Source organism: Dreissena polymorpha, chromosome 5 (genome assembly GCF_020536995.1).
Source record: "Dreissena polymorpha isolate Duluth1 chromosome 5, UMN_Dpol_1.0, whole genome shotgun sequence".
NCBI lineage: Eukaryota > Metazoa > Mollusca > Bivalvia > Myida > Dreissenidae > Dreissena > Dreissena polymorpha.
Genome location: NC_068359.1, coordinates 25,592,510 through 25,617,440, shown reverse-complemented (window position 1 = coordinate 25,617,440; position 24,931 = coordinate 25,592,510). Strand labels below are relative to the sequence as shown.

Below are 24,931 nucleotides of genomic sequence, written 5' to 3'. Positions count from 1 at the left end.
ACTGACCGTATATTTTAATTTGATGTTAACGTGAGAGTCCGTAAGAGGTCGAGAGGTTCTGTGAGTGATCATGGTATGTTCCCATGAGTTTTCAGATGTTTTACATGAAGGACGTGTCAGTCCGCCATGCATGTGCGTTCCCGAATTTACGGTAAGATGACCAATCAAATCAAATTATGTTAATGTATGTTAGAATGTTAATTTTTCGTCAATGTTTTTTTCACGACGCACCCACGCAAACATTTATATCAAATCAACCGGCGTTTCATTTGGAATATTTTTTGGCTCCCAGGTAATCGATTGTTGGCTGGTCGGTATACGCGCCTCTCATCTAGGCGACCCAGGTTCAATATGCCCTTATGGCGCACGTGAGTTTGGTTGATGGTAATACCATTGGACACGGGTTTCCTGTGGGTTCTCTGCCCCCCTCACCCTCCGCCCCACCAACCCACAATCAGTGGGCTGATCACTGTTTGGGACAATGTCGAAGAGGCCCTGTTTTGGACTTTTATCGGAAAAAAGTATAGTTGGATGTAGCCTATGTTATTCAAGCGCCCAGTAGCTCTGACGTTATTCTGCATCATCATCAACAACAACAACAACAAAATAATGGGGGACACTTCAAATGTGAAAGCTCAACATTTCAAGAAGAAATTGGATGTAAAATAACAAAATTAATTGCAATTTATTGTCAGATAGTTAACGTTGTTACCATCCTATATTTCGATTTGGATGTGATTGTGTTTGGCGTATTAATTGCCAATAGGCGATTATTTTAACATGTCAGATCTTGAAGACTTGATTGTTTATGTTTGATGTTTTTGCTGCAACACTTTTTTATTGACAGCAACGCTTGATTTTTGCCTTCTCGGTTTGGCCCTTTGCATATACTAAGCTTTTTCTTATATTGATAATATTCACAGGGCAAAACAGGTGAAGGATATAAACTTTATAAGAGTAAATTCCCTGTATATTTAACTCAGAATTTGTATACACCTTTTAAAACGATTTAGACTTAGCATAAAAAATCTTAAAAGATTCCTTACATTGTACATTTAAATCAACACAATTCGAGGCCATAAAAGTCATTTGCTGTGCACTACAGTTAAGTGATCAATCTTATGTAAACTCCCCTGAATTTCTTAAGAGAGTGTGCACTTCATGAAATGCCAGGCCTTTTTCTGCCTATCTCACTATCGGACCCATTCCCAATGCCAAATATGCAAATTTTTTCCCAATTCTAAAAAAAATCCCAATTTCCGACCGAAATGACTGAAGCCGGAAAATGTGTTTCACGGTAGGAAATGTGTTTTAAATAACCGTGTGCCATGTTTTAGCGTGCTCATGGGAATACCCCGTAAAATGTCATCGTATCTAGTGTTCCATTATGCAATTTTCTCTACCTTAACACTTCAGACAAATGGCGGCCGGTTGTGTTTATGCAATTCTCAAGACACATTTTCAGTCAGAATTTGCTTTCAAATATTGAAGTGCTGTATTATTCAGAATAATCAGGTAATGTACCCGGTATACAACAAGTGATAATCATGTGTACTTATTTATTATTGTAGATTGTTTGAGAATTGATGTCGATGGTCTGACGTAGAGAAATATGGACTGGTTTCACTTTCAAAGTTACTGTATTTCAAAAAATGGTTGCCTTCAGACATTTGGCAACTTGAATTTTGAACAATAATATGTTGAACACAGGTCTTTCGACCGTGAATATTCATAAAAAAAATAATTGAATGACATATCGCGCTATGTATTTTATTTGAACTTCAAGCATAACATTAACAAAGTCTGTATTTTTATCATACACATACTTACGCTAGCTGTGGACAATGACAGTTGCATGGAAAAAACATTTTAATACTTTTCTTAGCATTTTAGGTCAAATTTGTCAATACCTATGTATGAAAACATTCGATTTAATAAGAAAGATTAAGAAAAATAATTTCCCCAATAATGCTTTTGTCTATGAAAATTCTTCCCAATTTAAAAGATTTCGCGACTCGAAAAATCCCAATTGGCTAGGTACTTCTTCCCAATATAGACAGGAAAAGGCCTGAATGCTTTGTGGCTTTCCAAACAAAGATAAACTTTTTTTTCACTAAACTAATGGCATTGTCATAATTGGAAAGGTGTTTAACTACTTACATATTTTAATTACTTATTAAACTCTTTAAAGATAAGTGCACTTTATTTTTAGAAATTCATTTCTTGAATGTATATTACAGCAAAATAGTGATATATGAAGAACATGGTTAAATAAAAGAAAACTAATATTCCTTGTGAATATCTTTAAAACGCCATTAGGACATAAACAAAAACATTAGCATTATATTCATGATACATAACATTTTGGTTCTGTGTTTGAGAATCAGGTAAAGTAAGGTCTATTAAGAGTTACAAAAAATTACTTAGTATAGTCTGCTATAACAAATTAAAAATCTCTTCATGTATTTAGAATTTAAGTTGTTTAATTTACATTATTTTAGAAACTCTATAGTTCTGTAAAGGAAACTGTGCACAGATTAGCAAACATAAGAATTGAAACATCTTTTAGAGGCCTTAAGCAGTTGACTATTTTGATATTTGGATGGAACTTGTTTACAATCTGTCACCTAGTTTGTTTTTGACAAGTTTCTGTACATACGTTGCTAATTTAATATCTTTAAATAAAGATGGACCACATTCTTTGTATCTTAATAATTAAAAACCTATCCTATAAGTGCTTTAATTATAAATTAATATTTTACCTATACATATGCACTTGGTTTGGCCTGAATAGGTGGATGTGTTAAGTCAGCACTGAAGGTATTTTGCTTTCATGTTTGCTTTAAGTTTATTGTGACATTTATTATTTCAACAACTACCATTACCACTCATAGCGAGCCATAGGATTTGAACTCTTCACTCAAATAAGAATTATACAACCATACTATACCTTACCACTTATACAACCCACAAAAAAATTCGAGGGACAACATTATGTTAAGAAATATTAATATTTTACTACTTAGAGTTTAAATTAAACATGTGTTGAGCAAACATTTTATTTAAACTTATTAAAAAGTGATCTTATTTTTTTAAATAGTATACCTTATGATTCATCTATTATCCCCTTTAGTGAAAATGTTTATTCCGTTTCAGCAACTAGGCTGCCCCTACACTGAAGGGGTGGAGGAGTCGTGGATCTCAGAGCTTATTTTCAAACCCGGAGAGGCTAGAATAAGACTTCTTCAATGGCTTTTATCAAAGTGGGTAATTTTTTTTAGACCTAAAAAAATGAAAACAACTAGAAAACTCAGGTTATTTTTGCTATTTGGTGCCAAATTGTGACCCCATAACTGTAGTGAAGCATATGACTTTCCCATATTTATGACCCCTTCGAAGAAGAGGGGGTATATTGTTTTGCACATGTCGGTCCGTATGTCTGTCTGTATGTCTGTCCACCAGATGGTTTCCGGATGATAACTCAAGAACGCTTAGGCGTAGGATCATGAAACTTCATAGGTACATTGATCATGACTCTCAGATGACCCCTATTGATTTTGAGGACACTAGGTCAAAGGTCAAGGTCACGGTGACCCGAAATAGTAAAATGGTTTCCCGATGATAACTCAAGAACGCTTATGCCTAGGATCATGAAACTTCATAGGTACATTGATCATGACTCGCAGATGACCCCTATTGATTTTCAGGTCACTAGGTCAAAGGTCAAAGTCACGGTGACCCGAAATAGTAAAATGGTTTCCGGATGATAACTCAAGAACGCTTATGCCTAGGATCATGAAACTTCATAGGTACATTGATCATGACTCTCAGATGACCCCTATTGATTTTCAGGTCACTAGGTTAAAGGTCAAGGTCACGGTGACCCGAAATAGTAAAATGGTTTCCGGATGATAACTCAAGAACGCTTATGCCTAGGATCATGAAGCTTCATAGGTACATTGATCATGACTCGCAGATGACCCCTAATGATTTTCAGGTCACTAGGTCAAAGGTCAAGGTCACGGTGACCCGAAATAGTAAAATGGTTTCCGGATGATAACTCAAGAACGCTTATGCCTAGGATCATGAAACTTCATAGGTACATTGATCATGACTAGCAGATGACCCCTATTGATTTTCAGGTCACTAGGTCAAAGGTCAAGGTCATTTGAAAAAAAGTTATGAGCTATTGTCATCACCTTGGCGTCGGTGTCTGGTTAAGTTTTGTGTTTAGGTCCACTTTTCTCATAAAGTATCAAAGCTATTGCATTGAAACTTGGTACACTTACTTACTATCATGAGGGGACTGGGCAGGCAAAGTAAGATAACTCTGGCGTGCATTTTGACAGAATTATGTGCCCTTTTTATACTAAGAAAATTGAAAATTTGGTTTAAAAAAAAGTATACTTTTTGCGATTGGGGATATAGACGAATTTCGGCTATAAAATTGGGCCAAAAAAAAACCTGCCTAGGATCATGAAACTTAATAGGTACATTGATCATGACTGGCAGATGACCCCTATTGATTTTTAGGTCACTAGGTCAAAGGTCAAGGTCACATTGACTCGAAACAGTAAAATGGTTTCCGGGTGATAACTCAAGAATACTTAGGCCTAGGATCATGAAACTTCATAGGTACATTGACTTGCAGATGACCCCTATTGATTTTCAGGTCACTAGGTCAAAGGTCAAGGTCACAGTGACAAAAAACGTATTCACACAATGGCTGCCACTACAACTGACAGCCCATATGGGGGGCATGCATGTTTTACAAACAGCTTTTGTTTACATCCAAATACCCCTCAGAATTCTTAATTAAAAGTATTTTTTTAAATCGCAAAAAATCAAATCAAAATTTGCAAAGATGGAATAATCTTCATGAACATTGTATCTTTCTTGAGATCTATTCAGAAGATTTTAATACATGTTACTGAACAAGTTACACATGTGCTCATATTGCAATCATTGTATATAAATAATATATTAATCTATACAATAAATATATGAAATCCTGATGTGCAGATGTAATTAGATTTAAGGTCATTAATGTTTTGAATAACAAGATCAGATTGTCCTCTTATAGTCAGCTTCTTCATTGTTCTAAATGTATTGCATTTATTGTCTATTGTGGGGCAGGTTTGACTCGGAACTCAATGAGATCTTGGACCCGCAGTATGCTTCGGTAGAGTCAAAGATGGACTCCCGTATACAGCGTAAGTCTAATTGATAGACATACATCTAGAGTGAAATGGCAGGCTGCTGCATCTTGTACTGCCCCAGCCCACTGCTGCGCTCTAAACTGATAAAGTGTGAAAGCAAATGCTGAAATTTAACACAACTTCGCAAATATATACGGGCTAATGAAAAATAAAGTCATCAAAAGTAGCATTTCAACCAAGTTAGACCAAACTCTTATCATATGGTTTAAACCTATTTATTTTAGCACGATTACATCAAAAGCCACAGGCGTATTGAAATACTCTTGAGTCTGTTTCCTGGGTTGAACCAGTACTTGATGTCTTTGTGAAAGAAAAAGATACCCACTGTGTGAATTGAACCCATGACCTCCCAGCTGCTAGGCAACAGCTACGCCACGACCTTTCTTATTTTATAACTGGAGACCAGGAAAATGATTCAAACCCTTCCAATGAAACAGACAATCTGAGCAAGCCCTGTTCCTTTAGCAGTGGAAGGCTTGCGGGCTTGTGTTTACATGTATTTCTATCACTGTGCTTGAAAACCTTAATCGCACGTGTGAATGAAATTGAATTTAGCAAACTATTAGTAAAATATAACCAGATTGGTCGGACCTCACCTTGCCCTGCTTTTTGCCAGCACTATTTGTAGTGCGAGACCTTTCCCTATAAAAAAAAGATACATATATTTAATTATATTTTTAAGAAACATAGTTTTTGAATTGTTTATGGATATTAGCCAATAAACAATACTTGACCTGGATGGTTTAAAAGGAAAACACAAGCACAAAAAATGAAAACTATTATTTGACTATGCTGTGCTCGGGAGTGCTTTTGGCTTGTTAACAAGTAGTTTTATGACAATAATTTTGTTCTTCATCTGTGGGAGGATGAGCAAGTTTGAAAAATATCTTATATTATTTTCTGCATTTGTTAGTATAACAAGTCCATGTATGTTTCAGTAAGAGTTATCGTTGCTATGTTTGTTTACCATAGAATGAAAAGAGCCATTCATAATGTCATGTATATGACCCTATGACATCAGCTATTTTATAATTTCATGATGTAGCTTTCATTTTTATTTCACGAGGGAGGGGAAATTAGAATGCCCTTGTCTGTCCCCCCTTCATCTGTCTTTTGTGTGGCAAATTAGTAAACAAAGCATGGTTACTACTGGATAAAATATGCAAATATGTAACCAGCATGTGAGCTTGCATGCCTCTATACTGTGAATCGGATATTTTTTACATAACCATATTGCAGAAAATGAACTGAAAATTACTTTTTTATGTTCTTCAGTGTTTTTGTCCTGTCTGTTTGTTGGTTGGTTTGTTGCTTTGTTTGCATCAAACTTTAACATTGGCCATAACTTTTGCAATATTGAAGATAGCAACTTGATATTTGGCATGCTTGTGTATCTCATGAAGCTGCACATTTTGAGTGGTGAAAGGTAAAGGTTATCCTTCAAGGTCAAAAGTCAAATATATGGGGGGGACATAGTGTTTCACAAACACATCTTGTTTAAACTTTTGTTTGGTTTGGATATTTTCCATTTTGTTAGTTCTGACACTTAGATTATTTTTTTTATCAAGCCTGCAAACTTGCACACCTTTATATTTTGGTTCAGATATTTTTCCAAAATAAATTCAGTTTTCATGTCTTTGGAAAATAGTTCACTTCTATAGATCAAAAGAAAAAAATATTGCTGCCTGAGGGCTTAATCTTTACAAATCTATTAAACAGCAAATAAACTTAAGCACCCCAATATTTTGCATTGGATATTTTTTACATAACTGGTGTTTGGGCCCCTGTGGTAGCAAACAATTATTTGTGTTCACTTGTGTCGCGCATTGCACAAAAAATATTGCTACCAGAGGAATGAAACTTGACAGTTTAATCAGCTTATAAAATTTCCAACCTTCATGTTTTAGTTTGGATATTTTTTGTCACAACTTAAGTTATGGTCCCTTTTTATAAACAATTTACCGCTGTGAACTTGTGCACCTCCATATATTGTTTCTGATGAGTCAAGCGTCACTCAAAAGGTTTTTCTGCTAGAGGAGTCCTCAGGACTAAAACTTAACAAACAATGACTACCATGTGAACTTGGGTAGCTCCATATTTTAGTTCAGTATTTTCCAACATAGGTGGAATTTTAAGACAAAAGCAAAGTGTTGGGACATCCATGTCCTTCTAGTTAGTCATAATATTTGCAATATTACCCCCCCCCCCCCCTCAATGAAATAGATGGAGGTATAATTGTGTCTGAATGTCTGTCTGTCTCTCCATAGACACAAACTTGTCCAACAAAGTACACCTAAACTCCTTCATAAAAAAATTGCATGTGTTTAAACTCAGAAGTTCTATAACATGATTATTATAAATTGCTTTATAGATATTTTATGACTTCTGGCATGATAACAGGATTCCTTTTGTATTATGACACGTTTTAGATTCTCTTAAGTAACATTAGGCCATGCTTAATATGGAATTATCTACTTGCACATCATTTAATTGGCTTCAATGGTTCGCTCATAATAATGATACTTATTATATTGTCAATTAGTAAACATTTTGAAGATTAAATGGTGTCATAACTTAAGACTATGCTGAAGTACATTTTAATTTTGTGTTTGTTTCAGGTCTGTTGTTTGTGGCGTCCAATATCGGGCTCTGTAGATACGATGATGTTGATTTGATAAGGGTATGGGTCAGAGCTGCCACAGTATTTACCAAGACTAAACAAATTTACAATACTTAGAGAATATAAAATCATTTTGTTTTTCCAGCCATTTATTTGGATAGAGCAACAAAGCAGCATAAACTTATAATGTCTATAACCTGATGATTACATCATGCGGTGTTGCTTTGTTATTGTCTCTACTGTCACTAATGTGAACAGTGTTTCCTGGCCTTGAAATATTATCCATCATAACTCTGTTTATCATTGCTCCAGCTAGACCTAAACAGACAGGCACAGCACCCTGCTGCTCCAAGGTTCCTGCCCCCTTGTAATCCCTCCTTGCCCTTTTTATCAGAAATCAAATTTTATTGGAAGTTTTCAATAAATTAATTTTCCACAGTGAAAATCATTTTATTAGTCATAGAACAATATTTGTAATCAAAGTACTTTAATACGCAATATATATACATTATTAATTCAAAATATGCCTTAGAGACATAATGACTGGGTGCGCTTAAGTGTCAGATGGACAAAAGAGTACCCTACCTTTTTGTATTGCTAACTCCTATTTGTGGACAGATAAATTTTCAGTACTTTATCCATCAGTAGATATCTGTTTAATCTCACCTCTGATTGGTTGTACCAAACACAAATGTACGTTCAAAGACTAAAACTATCCCTGCTAGGGAGCTGTTCCTGCGTCTAGACAGGCCGTGTTCATGGCTCACCTGATTGACATCGTGGCCATAGCGGACTCTGCAGAGGACCCTAAAAACAAGCTGTTCAGAGAACCAGGAATAGTCAGGTATGTTGTGTGCAATCAAAAATATTATGTAAATACTCAAGTATGGGTCCCATGTCTAATGCCAGCTGATTTCCTTTTGATCGCCAAAATAGTTCAACAAATTGTTCCTCACTTTGCTGGACTTAAGCATGTGTGGGGTTTCTCCACCTTTCAGTTAATTTTCGCCTTTTTCTGTGCTTTTATAGTTAAACAAATTGTTCTCCACTTTGCTTTATCTGATTTTACCTCCTTTCATATTATTTTCTTTTGTTTAATACCAAGTTTTAAAAATAGTTCTAAGTAAGCTTGACCTACCGGTACTCAAAAGTTAACAGTTTTGGGACACCCAGTAAAGGGTGGGGGTTTCCTCCCCAGATGTGGTCCCTAAATCAAACCTTTACTGTCTTTATCCCTATTTTTTTCAAGCACTTGCCAGTTCAAGCACACTTGTAAGCTAAACCATTTGTTAAAATGCCCTATCTTTATACAGAAATAATGACAAACAGAAAAAAATGCCTGTATTATGGTTATTTACTACCTTGTATTAAAAGATTTGGGTTTAGTCTGGAAGATTTATCTATGATATCTATGATTGTTATTTGGTTGAAAGCTGCAGCATTTCTGATGATGATTCAATAAATTGCTTACGAATGACCGGAAAATCAGGTGTTCCATTCTGTTAATGGCTGTGAATCTTCATCTTGTGTAATTATATTAAAGGGGCCTTTTCACAGATTTTGGCATGTTTTGAAGTTTGTCATTAAATGCTTTATATTGATCAATGTAAACATTGGATCTAAAAAGCTCCAGTAAAACATTTAGAATAAAATTAAAAAAAGGAAAAAAGTAGCCCGCGGCAGGGCTCGAACCAGTCACCCCCGGATTCCTGAAATAAAAACCAATTAGACCGCTCGGCCATCCTGCCAAGTATATATGAAAGACACATTTTATAGTTTATATAAGCAATCTTTGTAGTTTCACAAAATTAAACGACAACAACAGAACTCTCCAAATTATTCAATGGTTTCGCGTTGCAACGCTTTATTAAGGTTTTTAAATCGTCAAAATATGCATATAATGGCTATATTAGACCATGGTAGATGTTCAGTATTACCGTTTCCTCACAAATATCATAACCAAAACGAAAATTTGCGAATCTAAAACAACTTTTTTCAATTTTGTCAATTTACCAAAACGTGAAAAGATCCCTTTAATAAAACACAAAAAGCCAGCATTAAATCCAATAAAAAACAATAGCAGAAAATAATAATTTTGCATTATTATGTTGTAATTATAATTATGCTGGAATGTGTTCGTCCCTTCAGCGACTCATTGCCGTTACACGAGCAAGTCTCCCTTGATGTGACCTACATGAACAACCTGTGCCTCAGTGGACCTATGGACCAGGTGTTCTCTGGCAAGCTGTCACTGCTGCCACTGGACCTGAAAAAACAGCTGGAGGAGACCTGGAGCAAGTCAGGAAAGACCTTGGACAAGTAATGAATACAAAAACCTTTGTGGAAATGTCTCTTCATGAAAATCTATTTAATGTGCAGTAAATGCTGCATTATTGGCACAATGTTTTGTCTGTACCTAAAATTGGTTAAATGTGAGTGGAATACACTTGTAAATGCAGAAAATATACTGTGATGACTGAAAACAAGCTTATAGATATTATTCTTGCATTACACACTCTGATTCAGAGAAAACAATCCACTCAACCATTTCAATGACAATAAATATGCTATCATGTAATATCACAATACAATAAGTGGCCAGACAATCCTTTAACAAATTGACACACAAGTTCTAGATTTAGGACAGAATTCTTAAAATGTTGGTTACTGTATGAAGAAATAGTATTAGGCGAGGTGATTTTTTAAAATCCAAATGATTGTTACTGTAGCCATATGCCTGTCTGGGGAATGGCAGAGTACGCCCTGTAAGTCAGTATTTAGGAGTATAATGAGCTTATGAGATAGCTGTAATACTGTACAGATTGGCTTTGGTACGAATGATTATGTCTCATAGCTGTAATACTGTACAGATTGGCTTTGGTACGAATGATTTTGTCTCATAGCTGTAATACTGTACAGATTGGCTTTGGTACGAATGATTTTGTCTCATAGCTGTTATACTGTACAGATTGGCTTTGGTAGCAATGATTATGTCTCATAGCTGTAATACTGTACAGATTGGCTTTGGTAGCAATGATTATGTCTAATGTTCAATTTTTAGTGAATTGACTGAGGACCCCATTTGAGCTTGACTTAACTTAAGAAAAAGCATATATTTACATTTATTCACCAAACTAAAATCAATGTAAAGTATCAAAATGTTTGTTTGTTAATGTATGTCATATTTATGACAGGGTTTCAAAGCTGGACCTGCAGGCAATCGAGGCGGCGGCCATAAAACTCTCAGAAGACATGGCCCGTCAAGTGGAACTACTGCAAGATATGAGGAAACACGTATGGTGTAATGAGGTCGCCTTGGTGTAATGGATAAGGTGTCTGCCTAGCGACCTGGTGGTCATCGGTTCGAACCCCACTGTGGGAGCGTTGTTTAGATTTCCCCCAAAGACACCAAGTACTGGTTCTAGGCCCAGGAAACGTACTCGAGAGCATTTCAATAAGCCTGACGCTTTCGATGCAATCGAGGTAAAATAAATGGGCTTTAAACTAACTGCTGTACAACGCAAGACTTTTCACCACTTGTCCAGTTGTAATGTTTGTGCAAACTTAATGAAATAAACAGAAGATTATCATTCACTTGCTTATATACCGTAAATTATAATATAATGGTATGTAATTCTCCAGTATGTCTGACAGAAAAGTAGAAAATGTGCCAAGCAAGAATTCTTGTATTAAACAAATACCACTATTGTGTATAAAATATCATAATCATGTTACTTTGTATTTGATTGATTTTGTTAACATGAAATGTCTTTGGTTTGCAAAATCTAGCATCCTTGTAGGATCTTAATAAATTCCTGGATTTCTGGATTTCTGCCCAAAACCTGAAAAAATAGACCATCTGTGTGTTTTTGTTTATTCTCCTACACATGGCACTTGTTCAAAATCTGTAAACACATTTTTTGTATCTTTATCATCATGTAAATATTTCAATATTATGTTATTCTCTAGTGTCATACTATAGAAAAACATAATATTGAAATATTTACATGGATATCCATGGAGAAAACAAAACTGGAAATGGTGTCCCAAACAATCAGTCATGTGTTACACACACAGATTGTTCAAGACCGTCGCTTATTATCATATTTTGTTGAACTCTAGTACGAGTATGAGATGATGGATGACACGAAGGTGGAGACAGTGTGCCGGACCATCAGCCTGGTGTTATCTGAGCTCTCTCAGCTGACCACGGGCTTCAACTACTGCTACGAAAATGAGATGAAGCAATGGTGCAACAAGTCACCACCCAACCTCACACAGCTGGGGGCTGCCTTCAAACGAGTACACAGACTTCTACAGCAACTCATACAGGTAATCAAACAACAAGTCACCACCCAACCTCACACAGCTGGGGGCAGCCTTCAAACAAGTACACAGACTTCTACAGCAACTCATACAGGTAATCAAACAACAAGTCACCACCCAACCTCACACAGCTGGGGGCAGCCTTCAAACGAGTACACAGACTTCTACAGCAACTCATACAGGTAAACAAACAACAAGTCACCACCCAACCTCACACAGCTGGGGGCAGCCTTCAAACGAGTACACAGACTTCTACAGCAACTCATACAGGTAAACAAACAACAAGTCACCACCCAACCTCACACAGCTGGGGGCAGCCTTCAAACGAGTACACAGACTTCTACAGCAACTCATACAGGTAAACAAACAACAAGTCACCACCCAACCTCACACAGCTGGGGGCAGCCTTCAAACGAGTACACAGACTTCTACAGCAACTCATACAGGTAAACAAACAACAAGTCACCACCCAACCTCACACAGCTGGGGGCTGCCTTCAAACAAGTACACAGACTGCTACAGCAACTCATACAGGTAAACAAACAACAAGTCACCACCCAACCTCACACAGCTGGGGGCAGCCTTCAAACAAGTACACAGACTTCTACAGCAACTCATACAGGTAAACAAACAACAAGTCACCACCCAACCTCACACAGCTGGGGCAGCCTTCAAACAAGTACACAGACTTCTACAGCAACTCATACAGGTAAACAAACAACAAGTCACCACCCAACCTCACACAGCTGGGGGCAGCCTTCAAACGAGTACACAGACTTCTACAGCAACTCATACAGGTAAACAAACAACAAGTCACCACCCAACCTCACACAGCTGGGGGCAGCCTTCAAACAAGTACACAGACTTCTACAGCAACTCATACAGGTAAACAAACAACAAGTCACCACCCAACCTCACACAGCTGGGGCTGCCTTCAAACAAGTACACAGACTTCTACAGCAACTCATACAGGTAAACAAACAACAAGTCACCACCCAACCTCACACAGCTGGGGCTGCCTTCAAATGAGTACACAGACTTCTACAGCAACTCATACAGGTAAACAAACAACAAGTCACCACCCAACCTCACACAGCTTGAGGCTGCCTTCAAACGAGTACACACACTTCTACAGCAACTCATACAGGTAAACAAACAACAAGTCACCACCCAACCTCACACAGCTTGAGGCAGCCTTCAAAAGAGTACACAGACTTCTACAGCAACTCATACAGGTAAACAAACAACAAGTCACCACCCAACCTCACACAGCTGGGGCTGCCTTCAAACGAGTACACAGACTTCTACAGCAACTCATACAGGTAAACAAACAACAAGTCACCACCCAACCTCACACAGCTTGAGGCTGCCTTCAAACGAGTACACACACTTCTACAGCAACTCATACAGGTAAACAAACAACAAGTCACCACCCAACCTCACACAGCTTGAGGCTGCCTTCAAAAGAGTACACAGACTTCTACAGCAACTCATACAGGTAAACAAACAACAAGTCACCACCCAACCTCACACAGCTGGGGGCAGCCTTCAAACGAGTACACAGACTTCTACAGCAACTCATACAGGTAATCAAACAACAAGTCACCACCCAACCTCACACAGCTGGGGGCTGCCTTCAAACGAGTACACAGACTTCTACAGCAACTCATACAGGTAAACAAACAACAAGTCACCACCCAACCTCACACAGCTTGAGGCAGCCTTCAAACGAGTACACAGACTTCTACAGCAACTCATACAGGTAAACAAACAACAAGTCACCACCCAACCTCACACAGCTGGGGGCAGCCTTCAAACGAGTACACAGACTTCTACAGCAACTCATACAGGTAAACAAACAACAAGTCACCACCCAACCTCACACAGCTGGGACAGCCTTCAAACGAGTACACAGACTTCTACAGCAACTCATACAGGTAAACAAACAACAAGTCACCACCCAACCTCACACAGCTGGGACAGCCTTCAAACGAGTACACAGACTTCTACAGCAACTCATACAGGTAAACAAACAACAAGTCACCACCCAACCTCACACAGCTGGGGGCTGCCTTCAAACGAGTACACAGACTTCTACAGCAACTCATACAGGTAAACAAACCACAAGTCACCACCCAACCTCACACAGCTTGAGGCAGCCTTCAAACGAGTACACAGACTTCTACAGCAACTCATACAGGTAAACAAACAACAAGTCACCACCCAACCTCACACAGCTGGGGCTGCCTTCAAACGAGTACACAGACTTCTACAGCAACTCATACAGGTAAACAAACAACAAGTTACCACCCAACCTCACACAGCTGGGGCTGCCTTCAAACGAGTACACAGACTTCTACAGCAACTCATACAGGTAAACAAACAACAAGTTACCACCCAACCTCACACAGCTGGGGCTGCCTTCAAACGAGTACACAGACTTCTACAGCAACTCATACAGGTAAACAAACAACAAGTCACCACCCAACCTCACACAGCTGGGACAGCCTTCAAACGAGTACACAGACTTCTACAGCAACTCATACAGGTAAACAAACAACAAGTCACCACCCAACCTCACACAGCTGGGGGCTGCCTTCAAACGAGTACACAGACTTCTACAGCAACTCATACAGGTAAACAAACAACAAGTCACCACCCAACCTCACACAGCTGGGGCTGCCTTCAAACGAGTACACAGACTTCTACAGCAACTCATACAGGTAAACAAACAACAAGTTACCACCCAACCTCACACAGCTGGGGCTGCCTTCAAACGAGTACACAGACTTCTACAGCAACTCATACAGGTAAACAAACAACAAGTCACCACCCAACCTCACACAGCTGGGACAGCCTTCAAACGAGTACACAGACTTCTACAGCAACTCATACAGGTAAACAAACAACAAGTCACCACCCAACCTCACACAGCTGGGGGCTGCCTTCAAACGAGTACACAGACTTCTACAGCAACTCATACAGGTAAACAAACAACAAGTCACCACCCAACCTCACACAGCTGGGACAGCCTTCAAACGAGTACACAGACTTCTACAGCAACTCATACAGGTAATCAAACAACAAGTCACCACCCAACCTCACACAGCTGGGACAGCCTTCAAACGAGTACACAGACTTCTACAGCAACTCATACAGGTAAACAAACAACAAGTCACCACCCAACCTCACACAGCTTGAGGCTGCCTTCAAACAAGTACACAGACTGCTACAGCAACTCATACAGGTAATCAAACAACAAGTCACCACCCAACCTCACACAGCTGGGGGCAGCCTTCAAACGAGTACACAGACTTCTACAGCAACTCATACAGGTAATCAAACAACAAGTTACCACCCAACCTCACACAGCTGGGGCTGCCTTCAAACGAGTACACAGACTTCTACAGCAACTCATACAGGTAAACAAACAACAAGTCACCACCCAACCTCACACAGCTGGGGCTGCCTTCAAACGAGTACACAGACTTCTACAGCAACTCATACAGGTAATCAAACAACAAGTCACCACCCAACCTCACACAGCTGGGGCTGCCTTCAAACGAGTACACAGACTTCTACAGCAACTCATACAGGTAAACAAACAACAAGTCACCACCCAACCTCACACAGCTGGGGGCAGCCTTCAAACGAGTACACAGACTTCTACAGCAACTCATACAGGTAAACAAACAACAAGTCACCACCCAACCTCACACAGCTTGAGGCAGCCTTCAAACGAGTACACAGACTTCTACAGCAACTCATACAGGTAAACAAACAACAAGTCACCACCCAACCTCACACAGCTGGGGGCAGCCTTCAAATGAGTACACAGACTTCTACAGCAACTCATACAGGTAAACAAACAACAAGTCACCACCCAACCTCACACAGCTGGGGCAGCCTTCAAACGAGTACACAGACTTCTACAGCAACTCATACAGGTAAACAAACAACAAGTCACCACCCAACCTCACACAGCTTGAGGCAGCCTTCAAACGAGTACACAGACTTCTACAGCAACTCAAACAGGTAAACAAACAACAAGTCACCACCCAACCTCACACAGCTTGAGGCAGCCTTCAAACGAGTACACAGACTTCTACAGCAACTCATACAGGTAAACAAACAACAAGTCACCACCCAACCTCACACAGCTGGGGGCAGCCTTCAAATGAGTACACAGACTTCTACAGCAACTCATACAGGTAAACAAACAACAAGTCACCACCCAACCTCACACAGCTGGGGCAGCCTTCAAACGAGTACACAGACTTCTACAGCAACTCATACAGGTAAACAAACAACAAGTCACCACCCAACCTCACACAGCTGGGGGCAGCCTTCAAACGAGTACACAGACTTCTACAGCAACTCATACAGGTAAACAAACAACAAGTCACCACCCAACCTCACACAGCTTGAGGCAGCCTTCAAACGAGTACACAGACTTCTACAGCAACTCATACAGGTAAACAAACAACAAGTCACCACCCAACCTCACACAGCTGGGGGCAGCCTTCAAACGAGTACACAGACTTCTACAGCAACTCATACAGGTAAACAAACAACAAGTCACCACCCAACCTCACACAGCTGGGGGCAGCCTTCAAACGAGTACACAGACTTCTACAGCAACTCATACAGGTAATCAAACAACAAGTCACCACCCAACCTCACACAGCTGGGGGCTGCCTTCAAACGAGTACACAGACTTCTACAGCAACTCATACAGGTAAACAAACAACAAGTCACCACCCAACCTCACACAGCTGGGGGCTGCCTTCAAACGAGTACACAGACTTCTACAGCAACTCATACAGGTAAACAAACAACAAGTCACCACCCAACCTCACACAGCTGGGGGCAGCCTTCAAACGAGTACACAGACTTCTACAGCAACTCATACAGGTAAACAAACAACAAGTCACCACCCAACCTCACACAGCTTGAGGCAGCCTTCAAACGAGTACACAGACTTCTACAGCAACTCATACAGGTAAACAAACAACAAGTCACCACCCAACCTCACACAGCTTGAGGCAGCCTTCAAACAAGTACACAGACTTCTACAGCAACTCATACAGGTAAACAAACAACAAGTCACCACCCAACCTCACACAGCTTGAGGCTGCCTTCAAACGAGTACACAGACTGCTACAGCAACTCATACAGGTAAAGAGCCAACAAATTCTAGTTCATATTTCCATCCATTTTGGAGTCCGAAATTCTGCCCCTTTCTCCCTGTCTAAAAGTATATATTTTTCCCCCAAAATACAAAAAATCCTTTCTGAAAAAAAATATATATTTTTTAATTTAAGTTTATTTCAGTAAAACCAGTTTATAAATGCTGTAAAATATTTTTTTCATTATTTTCATGAATGATATCTAAATTAAAAATAATTTTGAACACCCCTTGATTGTATTCCACCACAAGGAAAATACTGCCTGGAAGACCTTTCAGTCCCATCCTCCAAGGATTGTACAAAAACCTGCAAACCAAGAAATCTACTTTAAATTAAGTAAATACTTTCAAAACCCAAAGCGATTCCTTAAAATTGACATACCAAATCAACTACCGGGGATATCATTATTGGAAAAAAACTACCATTTGTTGATAAAATGGATCAGCGTTGTGGGCTTTTCCCCCAAAATGTGGAGATCCAGATAACATCTATTTGCTGATACATGTAGTGTCAACACAATTATATAGGGCTGAAATTGAGGTTCTTAAATATCGTTTTAAGTCACTTATTATATTGATGAAAAGAAATAAAAATTATCTAAAAGCTGCTGATTCAAACAACTTCACAATATTTTGCTGTAATGAGTACAGCACTGAAAATATAACTGATCGAAAACTCTAAAGTTTACAGAAACCAATCCAAATATGCATTATGACTCTATAGCAAAACCATTGTTTAATATTACCCCGGTATACATTCCATCTTTATGCTTTTTCATTGCGTATATTAACGTCCAAGGTAAGTTAATGATTTACAAAAAGTACTTAAGCAGGCACTTTAAATAGTCAAATAGACTGGCTTTGGCCAGTATACCTTAATACATCTACAATTTCTTAGCGTTAATTGTGTGTCCTTCGTAAAAATAAAAATTTAATTGGCAATATTTTGCCAAATTACTGACTAGATTAAGCTTCCTGTAGTAATCTTTCTCGTGTGAAATGTTTCTTATCGGTCCAGCCCTTGTGATTGGTTGTTAAGAGTTGTTCCTATAAGCATGTACTTGTTTTTATGACCTCGAAGGAGGGCATATAGTGTTCGCACTGTCAGTCTGTCCGTCACACTTTGCGTTTAGGTTTTGAAAAATGCTCATAACTTCTATGTCGCTTCAGATATAACCTTCATATTTGGTATGCATGTGTATATGGACAAGGCCTTTCAATTCGCACAAAATTTTTTACCCCTGTGACCTTGACCCTGAACTTAGGGTCCGCGTTTAGGTTTCAAAATCTGCGTTTAGGTTTCGAAAAATGCTCATAACTTCTATCAAAGCGTTTTTTTGGGGCATATGTTATCCTATGGAGACAGCTCTTGTTTAAATACTTTATAAATGGAAATTTGAAACTTGTTTTCATGTTATGAAAAATATTTTTACAAATTCTCCACAAATAAGTTCTCAGCACATTAACAACCTACCAATAAACCCTTTAAAATACACATACCCCATACAATTATGTGTACTGTTATTCAAATATTCATAACACCTGTATAGAGTTAACATGACCATCCTTTCCTTGAAAACCGGAAATCATGCTAATGATTGTCAAAATGATCATTAATAAACAGGAAATAAATGAAAACTCTTTAACAAAATCTTGTATCAACTTTGCATCATTTCTAGAAGGTTATTTAAAGATGACCTACTGCAGGAGAATTTCTGTATTGTCGTCCTTCATTATCCCCTAACGGCCAAACCGGTCAGCATAAATGCCATCATTACATAGTATAGAGAAGCTAGTTAACCCCCTTTGTACTACTACTTCAATAGCCTGCTCCACAATAAATAGTTCCAGAAAATAGAAGTATCTGAGTTTCTGTATTAGCAAGACTATTATGCTAGTCAATGTAGTAATATCAGTTGCATAGATTGTGCTATTGCATTACTCAAGGCTATGTCTCTAGCGTTATGTCATAATACAAGCCACTCGACATATAAATAATCATGAAATATTCAACAAGTCTTTAGTGTCAAATTGTTAAAAAATTCATTGCATTCCTGTCTCAGATGTTTGACGGTCTCCGCAGTATCCGCTCCTCAAGTTCTGCTCTGAACAAGGAACCTTCCAGACCACGACCGCAGTCTCAAGACACCAATCTGAGTACGTTTACCAGTAGTACAGTGTTTTCTTATAATATGAGCCTCACTGTGAGAAACATGGGTTTAATGCAAGTGCTCAAAGTGACACCCCAGATTAGCCTTTTAAGTCCGCAGAGGCTAATTGGGACGAAACTTTCCGCCCAGAATAGATCTTTGTTTAAGTGGAAATGTTAATCCTGATAAGCCTGTGCAGACAACACAGATAAATTGGGACGACACTTTATGCACATGCATTTAGCCCTGTTTTACCAGGCTAATTTTGTCACTTGTGCCAATAAATGGACAGCCAGTTTTGACTGATTAAACACCTTTATTAATGAATAGATTTGCTCCCAATTCCAGTCCTTTTCCAGGCACTTGGCATGCTGGCAATTGTTACCCCTCAAATAAACTGTGCTGGCTGGGTAGGCAACAGGCCATTTCAGAATATTCTCATTCAGGGGCTCAAACCTTCCACCTTTTGCTCCTTATGCAAACACCCAAACCAATTGGTCACGGAGACCATTTGTGTTTTAAAGGGACTTTCTCATAGATTGGCAAAATTACCTTTTTTCACATAAATTGTCATACATTTAAACAAGACTGTATCCATCCTATTCAAACAAGCTAACTTTTTGTATGACATCATTTCTTATCTTTTTTATGCTATATCCTCAAAAAGGCTTAATTCATAACATATATTAATGGAAAATTGACTTACATATTTTGCTTTCAATTTATTTCCTCTTTCACACATAAACAGTGGACACACCAACTATAATTTCAGTACTGACTGGTACAGAGGCATTGGCCAGTCTACAAGGGGTGGTAGATATCTTAGAGGAATCCATTCAGCATGCTGAACATACCTCCAGCGCCCAGACAACACCCCGCAGCACGGCATCTCGTGCTTCCACGATCAGAGGGTAGCTTTACAAGTATTTATACCCCTAAAAAAAGACCTTGAGAGGGGAAACATAGGAGTCACTCTGTCAGTCTGCTTTAAATGTTGTAATTTTTTGGAGCAAAGTACTTGTACATTTCTCAAGAAATACAATTGAAACTTTTGATATGTCATCACTATTTTTTTTTTATCAAATCATTACCGCGAGTTCATAATTGACCACACCAAGGAGGTTAATTATATAGACTTACCTTATATAGCGAAATAACTTTAAAATATTACCTCTGAAACAACAAGGCCGAAAGGTTTAAAATTTAGTATGAAACGCTGTATTGTTGCACTCTACAATTTTTTTTACAAAATACCCCTTGAGGGTCAAAACTTGCCATGCCCTTGGGTCCTATTTTCGTTGTTACTACTTGCTACATTTTACATGGGGCATCAAGTCGTATTTGTCACTGCTTTTTGACAAGTTCTAGTTTGGTTTTATAGTCACTCATTAGAATGGCAAAGAACAATTTACAATGATAAAGTGAAGTTTGATTTTAACATGATTGGACAACTATATTTGCAAGTGGAAAAAACTGTTATTTTACCTTGCTGCATTCAAGCCTGCCATGTTGATATTTCTCACAAAGTCACAATAATTGGTTTTCTCAACCGACCAGAATTGATCAGTATTCGTCAGATACATTCTAAAGCTTAACTCTTCCATACTGATTTTCGCAAAAATTGTGCCAAAAAATGCCAAAAGCATAAAAAAATACGAAACCTAATCATGTACATAGCGGAATCCTCAAGACTATTATTAACCTGTGACATAAACACGCTTTGGGTCATGTGAGCGCCAATTTCACGGGATTTCCACTTCCGCGCTTTTCAAAACAAAGAAGAACTACTAAATCACAGGTGTTGGGCGCGTGGCCAAGTCACTTTAATACTATCAATATGTCATAAAACATTTTTCATCATTTTGACAAAAAAAAATCTGATATAATATATATATATATATATATATATATATATATATATATATATACAAGGTAGGTATCTCTTGACACAGGAAAATCAACCACATCAACGTTTAAGCCATGAAGTGCCTAAATGGCGGTCGATTTTCGTAAACTATGTACCATTTTGTTGGGAAAGGTTGCCACGTGACGAAAAATGACCATGAATGGCTACTTGCCAACATAAACTACAAGAAAACACTTCTCGAACTCGTAGAAATGCCAGGTCGGCTCTCGTCTGACCAAACGTTCAGTGCCGATTTTTACAAGAGTAAAACTATCGAAATATCCCAGCTATGGAACATAATCCACATTAGTACAATAAACAAATACGAGTTTATCAGCGTTTTGAAAAGCGCGGAAGTGGAAATCATGTAAACATTATATCAGAAATTTTGTGTTTGTCAAAATGATGAAAAATGTTGTTTTATAAAATGTTGATAGTGTTTAAGTGACTTGGCCACGCGCCGAACACCTGTGCTCCGAATCTGTGCATTTATTTTATTTCACGTGGTTTTACATGTGACCCGCGCGTGTTTAAATTTAGATCATTTCTGTCCATGGACAGAAATTGAAAAGCCCTATTTTAATAATGAATGTGGGCATTTTTTGATCGATTTTTACCAAATTGTTTGCACATCTGACATATATACCATCACATTTTGACTCATGATCACTTTTTTGCGACACATAACAAAAATGGGAAAATATACTAACATCAACTGGGCCGGCTTTCAGGGTCATGATCTGTTGCTTTATTTTAATACTTTTTTGGTCCTTGGATGAGTCATCTAACATGTATAATTTCATGTTTATTAAAGCATTTTGATTGCATCCCAAATATTGCAGTGAAACAATAATTGCGCAGTGTTATAGTTTGATAATTTAATCGGGCATTGCGACGGTATTGTATTTTGATAAGATGAAGTTTTCTGAAATAGTTGCTTAAAGTTTACAATTATATTCATGAAAAGTGTGCATATGCATTGTTTTATATCTCACCTCCTACAAAAATGAAATAATCCAATTGGCTTAGAGCGGTCACGTGCCCATGGTGTATTTTCCATACACCCCGAATCAAGCAAGTAGTCGGTTGAGATATAATCGTTACACAGTTAAAAACTGATGGTGTATGGAATATACACCCTTAGTACTTTCATACCATACTCAAGCTTCGCTCATGTATGGTATGAAATTCCCGAGGGTGTATATCCCATTCACCATCAGTTACTAACAGTGAAGCTAATAATATACCCTATATTTAGGTGAAATATCGTTGTTATGCCTCTTTAAAAAATACTGATAGTTATACTGGAAGGCATATTTAACTTTGTGTTTTTATCTTCTATTTGTAGACATGAATGAAGATGGGGATGTGGGGTGCTGGAATCAAAGACGTGGACAGTTTACTGTGATAAGCCTAGTTTGCGTGCCGTCTCATGAAGCTTTCTCCACAGCTGCCTCCAAAGGAACATAAACATTTATTGCAAAAGCTTGTGTTGTCATACGTTGATGTCTTTAGGATATGTGTACCCTCATTTTCAATAATGATAATAAATCACTCATATTTACTGAACACTGACCGTTATTATTGAATATTTACCAAAATACAAAGAATAAAAGAACAGTTAACAATACAGTCAAGTTTAAACAATTTTGGTTAAGCTCGATGGCATCATAAGCTTGTTGAGGCACTTCATAAGAAGAACCAGTACTCGTCTGTCAACAAAATTTGAGGACGCTCACTGAGTCGGAATGGAACCAGAGACCTCCTGATTGATAGACTTACACCATATCTGCTAGACTACTGCAGTTTGATAGTAGTTTCATTTCCATACTTGACTCTGGTAAATCAATGTCTTGAAAATGATGTGTTTTATTGTTTAAATTGTGCAACATTTGCACATACCAAACATAGGAAGCAAAGCAATTTGAGCATGTAATGTTGGTAGTGTTAGCATCTCTCCAAAATTTCACTGCGTCCCTGGGACTCAGTGACTACAAAATGTTGGTGTCCAAAGCAGAAGATGGATCTAATTAAAGCAATATGTTCTTCAGTAATTTAAACACCTTCGTACTCAATAAATATACTTCATATTATCAAATGAATGTCTCATGTCATTCTGAAAATAAAATACAAAACCCTCCTAATGAAAGACGTTTATTGTTTTTAACAAACTTAATCACATGTACTTTTTTGACAACAAAATGGCAAGCTCAACTATAAGATATTATAGTGATATGATAGAATAACAAGAAATATCTTTAAAAAAGATATACGGCGTAAATAGTTTAATGAATGAGATCAAGGATAGCGAATGTCTTTTTCTGTGCAGTTCTTAGCTGCATCACACGCAGTACGGGATGTTACGGGGAGTTTTCGCGGCTTATTTTACATTATAACATATTGCTGGTCATAAACCTATAGATACAAAACAGAAAACCAAAAGAAGAATGGAAGTGAAATTTAAACATATGAGTCAACCGGCCACATGAGAAGTATCCGTATTTATAGGCGCGTTCTTCGAACAAACCTGTTTTAGTGGTTTGTCGGGCATTGCTATTTGATTCGATTATTAACAGTATCAATTATCATCGTGCTAATGCTTAAAGTGATATTATGGGCATTTTGCACTGTTGAATTGAGCTGAAAAGAATTAACAGGTCAAAATAGTTAGTTAAAATGTGGTTACTGATTAATTATCTGCAACTCACCTTGCTACCAGTTGTTTATAAAAATATATTTTATATTCGATATTCTTACGTGACCCACCCAGTCCTGTAAGCTGAAATGATCCGTAAAACAATTTCGTGTCTTTGTGTCGTATGAACAAATCTGCACTAAAACTAAATTTAGGTTCAACTCGTAAACGCATGATCAGTTGTCAAACGAAAGTACGGTTGATATTCAAATGCATTATTTTTCTCTTTCTGGGATATTGTTTTAGTATGATGATGCTGCATTAATTAATATAAGTGTATATGAAGTAGAAACATCAAAAATAATCAACGGTTGCGATAGACACCTATAAACTGTTACATGCTCATAATATCACTTTAGTACATTAGGCAATATGGACGAATAATTATTGTTAAATTTATCAACAATAATATTTATCATTGTATTGTTGAAAACACATTTATAAGAATCTATTATTTACATACCATAATTATATTGCTGAATATCTTCATTTAACATATTTCTGGTCTAAAGAAAATTCCAGGTCACCTAGTTCACGGATAGCGTCTTTATTATATAACGATTATTTTACTGGCCGCCAACTCCGGTGATGACCTGTATATAAACTATGAATGTCCGCGAATTGACCCGATATACCTCGCGGGTTGAAATGCAATGCTTTAAAGTGAGGCCTCGCTTCCATTGCTCTTTATACTTTTACATGTTAACATGTTGACAGGAATAAGGAAGTAAGTACTAAATATGAGAACATAGCCTTTTAAGTATAAACGCTCTTGCGCTGGTAATACTCTGAAAATAAAAGGTGTACGCACAAACTGTATTGATGTC

General features: G+C 37.9%; 1 protein-coding gene across 14 annotated transcripts; it reads left to right on the top strand.

Moving 5' to 3' along the window:
- Positions 1-554: 554 nt before the first annotated feature.
- On the top strand, positions 555-22,978 carry LOC127832086 (uncharacterized). 14 transcript variants are annotated; one of them, XM_052357263.1, is made up of 12 exons: positions 555-660; positions 3,157-3,263; positions 5,137-5,213; positions 7,838-7,899; positions 8,565-8,683; positions 9,988-10,158; positions 11,034-11,133; positions 11,962-12,111; positions 17,020-17,079; positions 19,417-19,510; positions 20,276-20,414; positions 22,758-22,978. In XM_052357263.1, exons 1-12 carry the CDS (start codon positions 610-612, stop codon positions 22,765-22,767), a joined length of 1,140 nt encoding a protein of 379 aa, XP_052213223.1. In that variant the 5' UTR covers positions 555-609; the 3' UTR covers positions 22,768-22,978. The 14 variants fall into 14 exon arrangements, with proteins under 14 accessions (XP_052213223.1, XP_052213224.1, XP_052213225.1 ...); XM_052357264.1 differs by lacking the exon at positions 17,020-17,079 and adding an exon at positions 16,756-16,815; XM_052357265.1 differs by lacking the exon at positions 17,020-17,079 and adding an exon at positions 16,668-16,727.
- Positions 22,979-24,931: the final 1,953 nt, after the last annotated feature.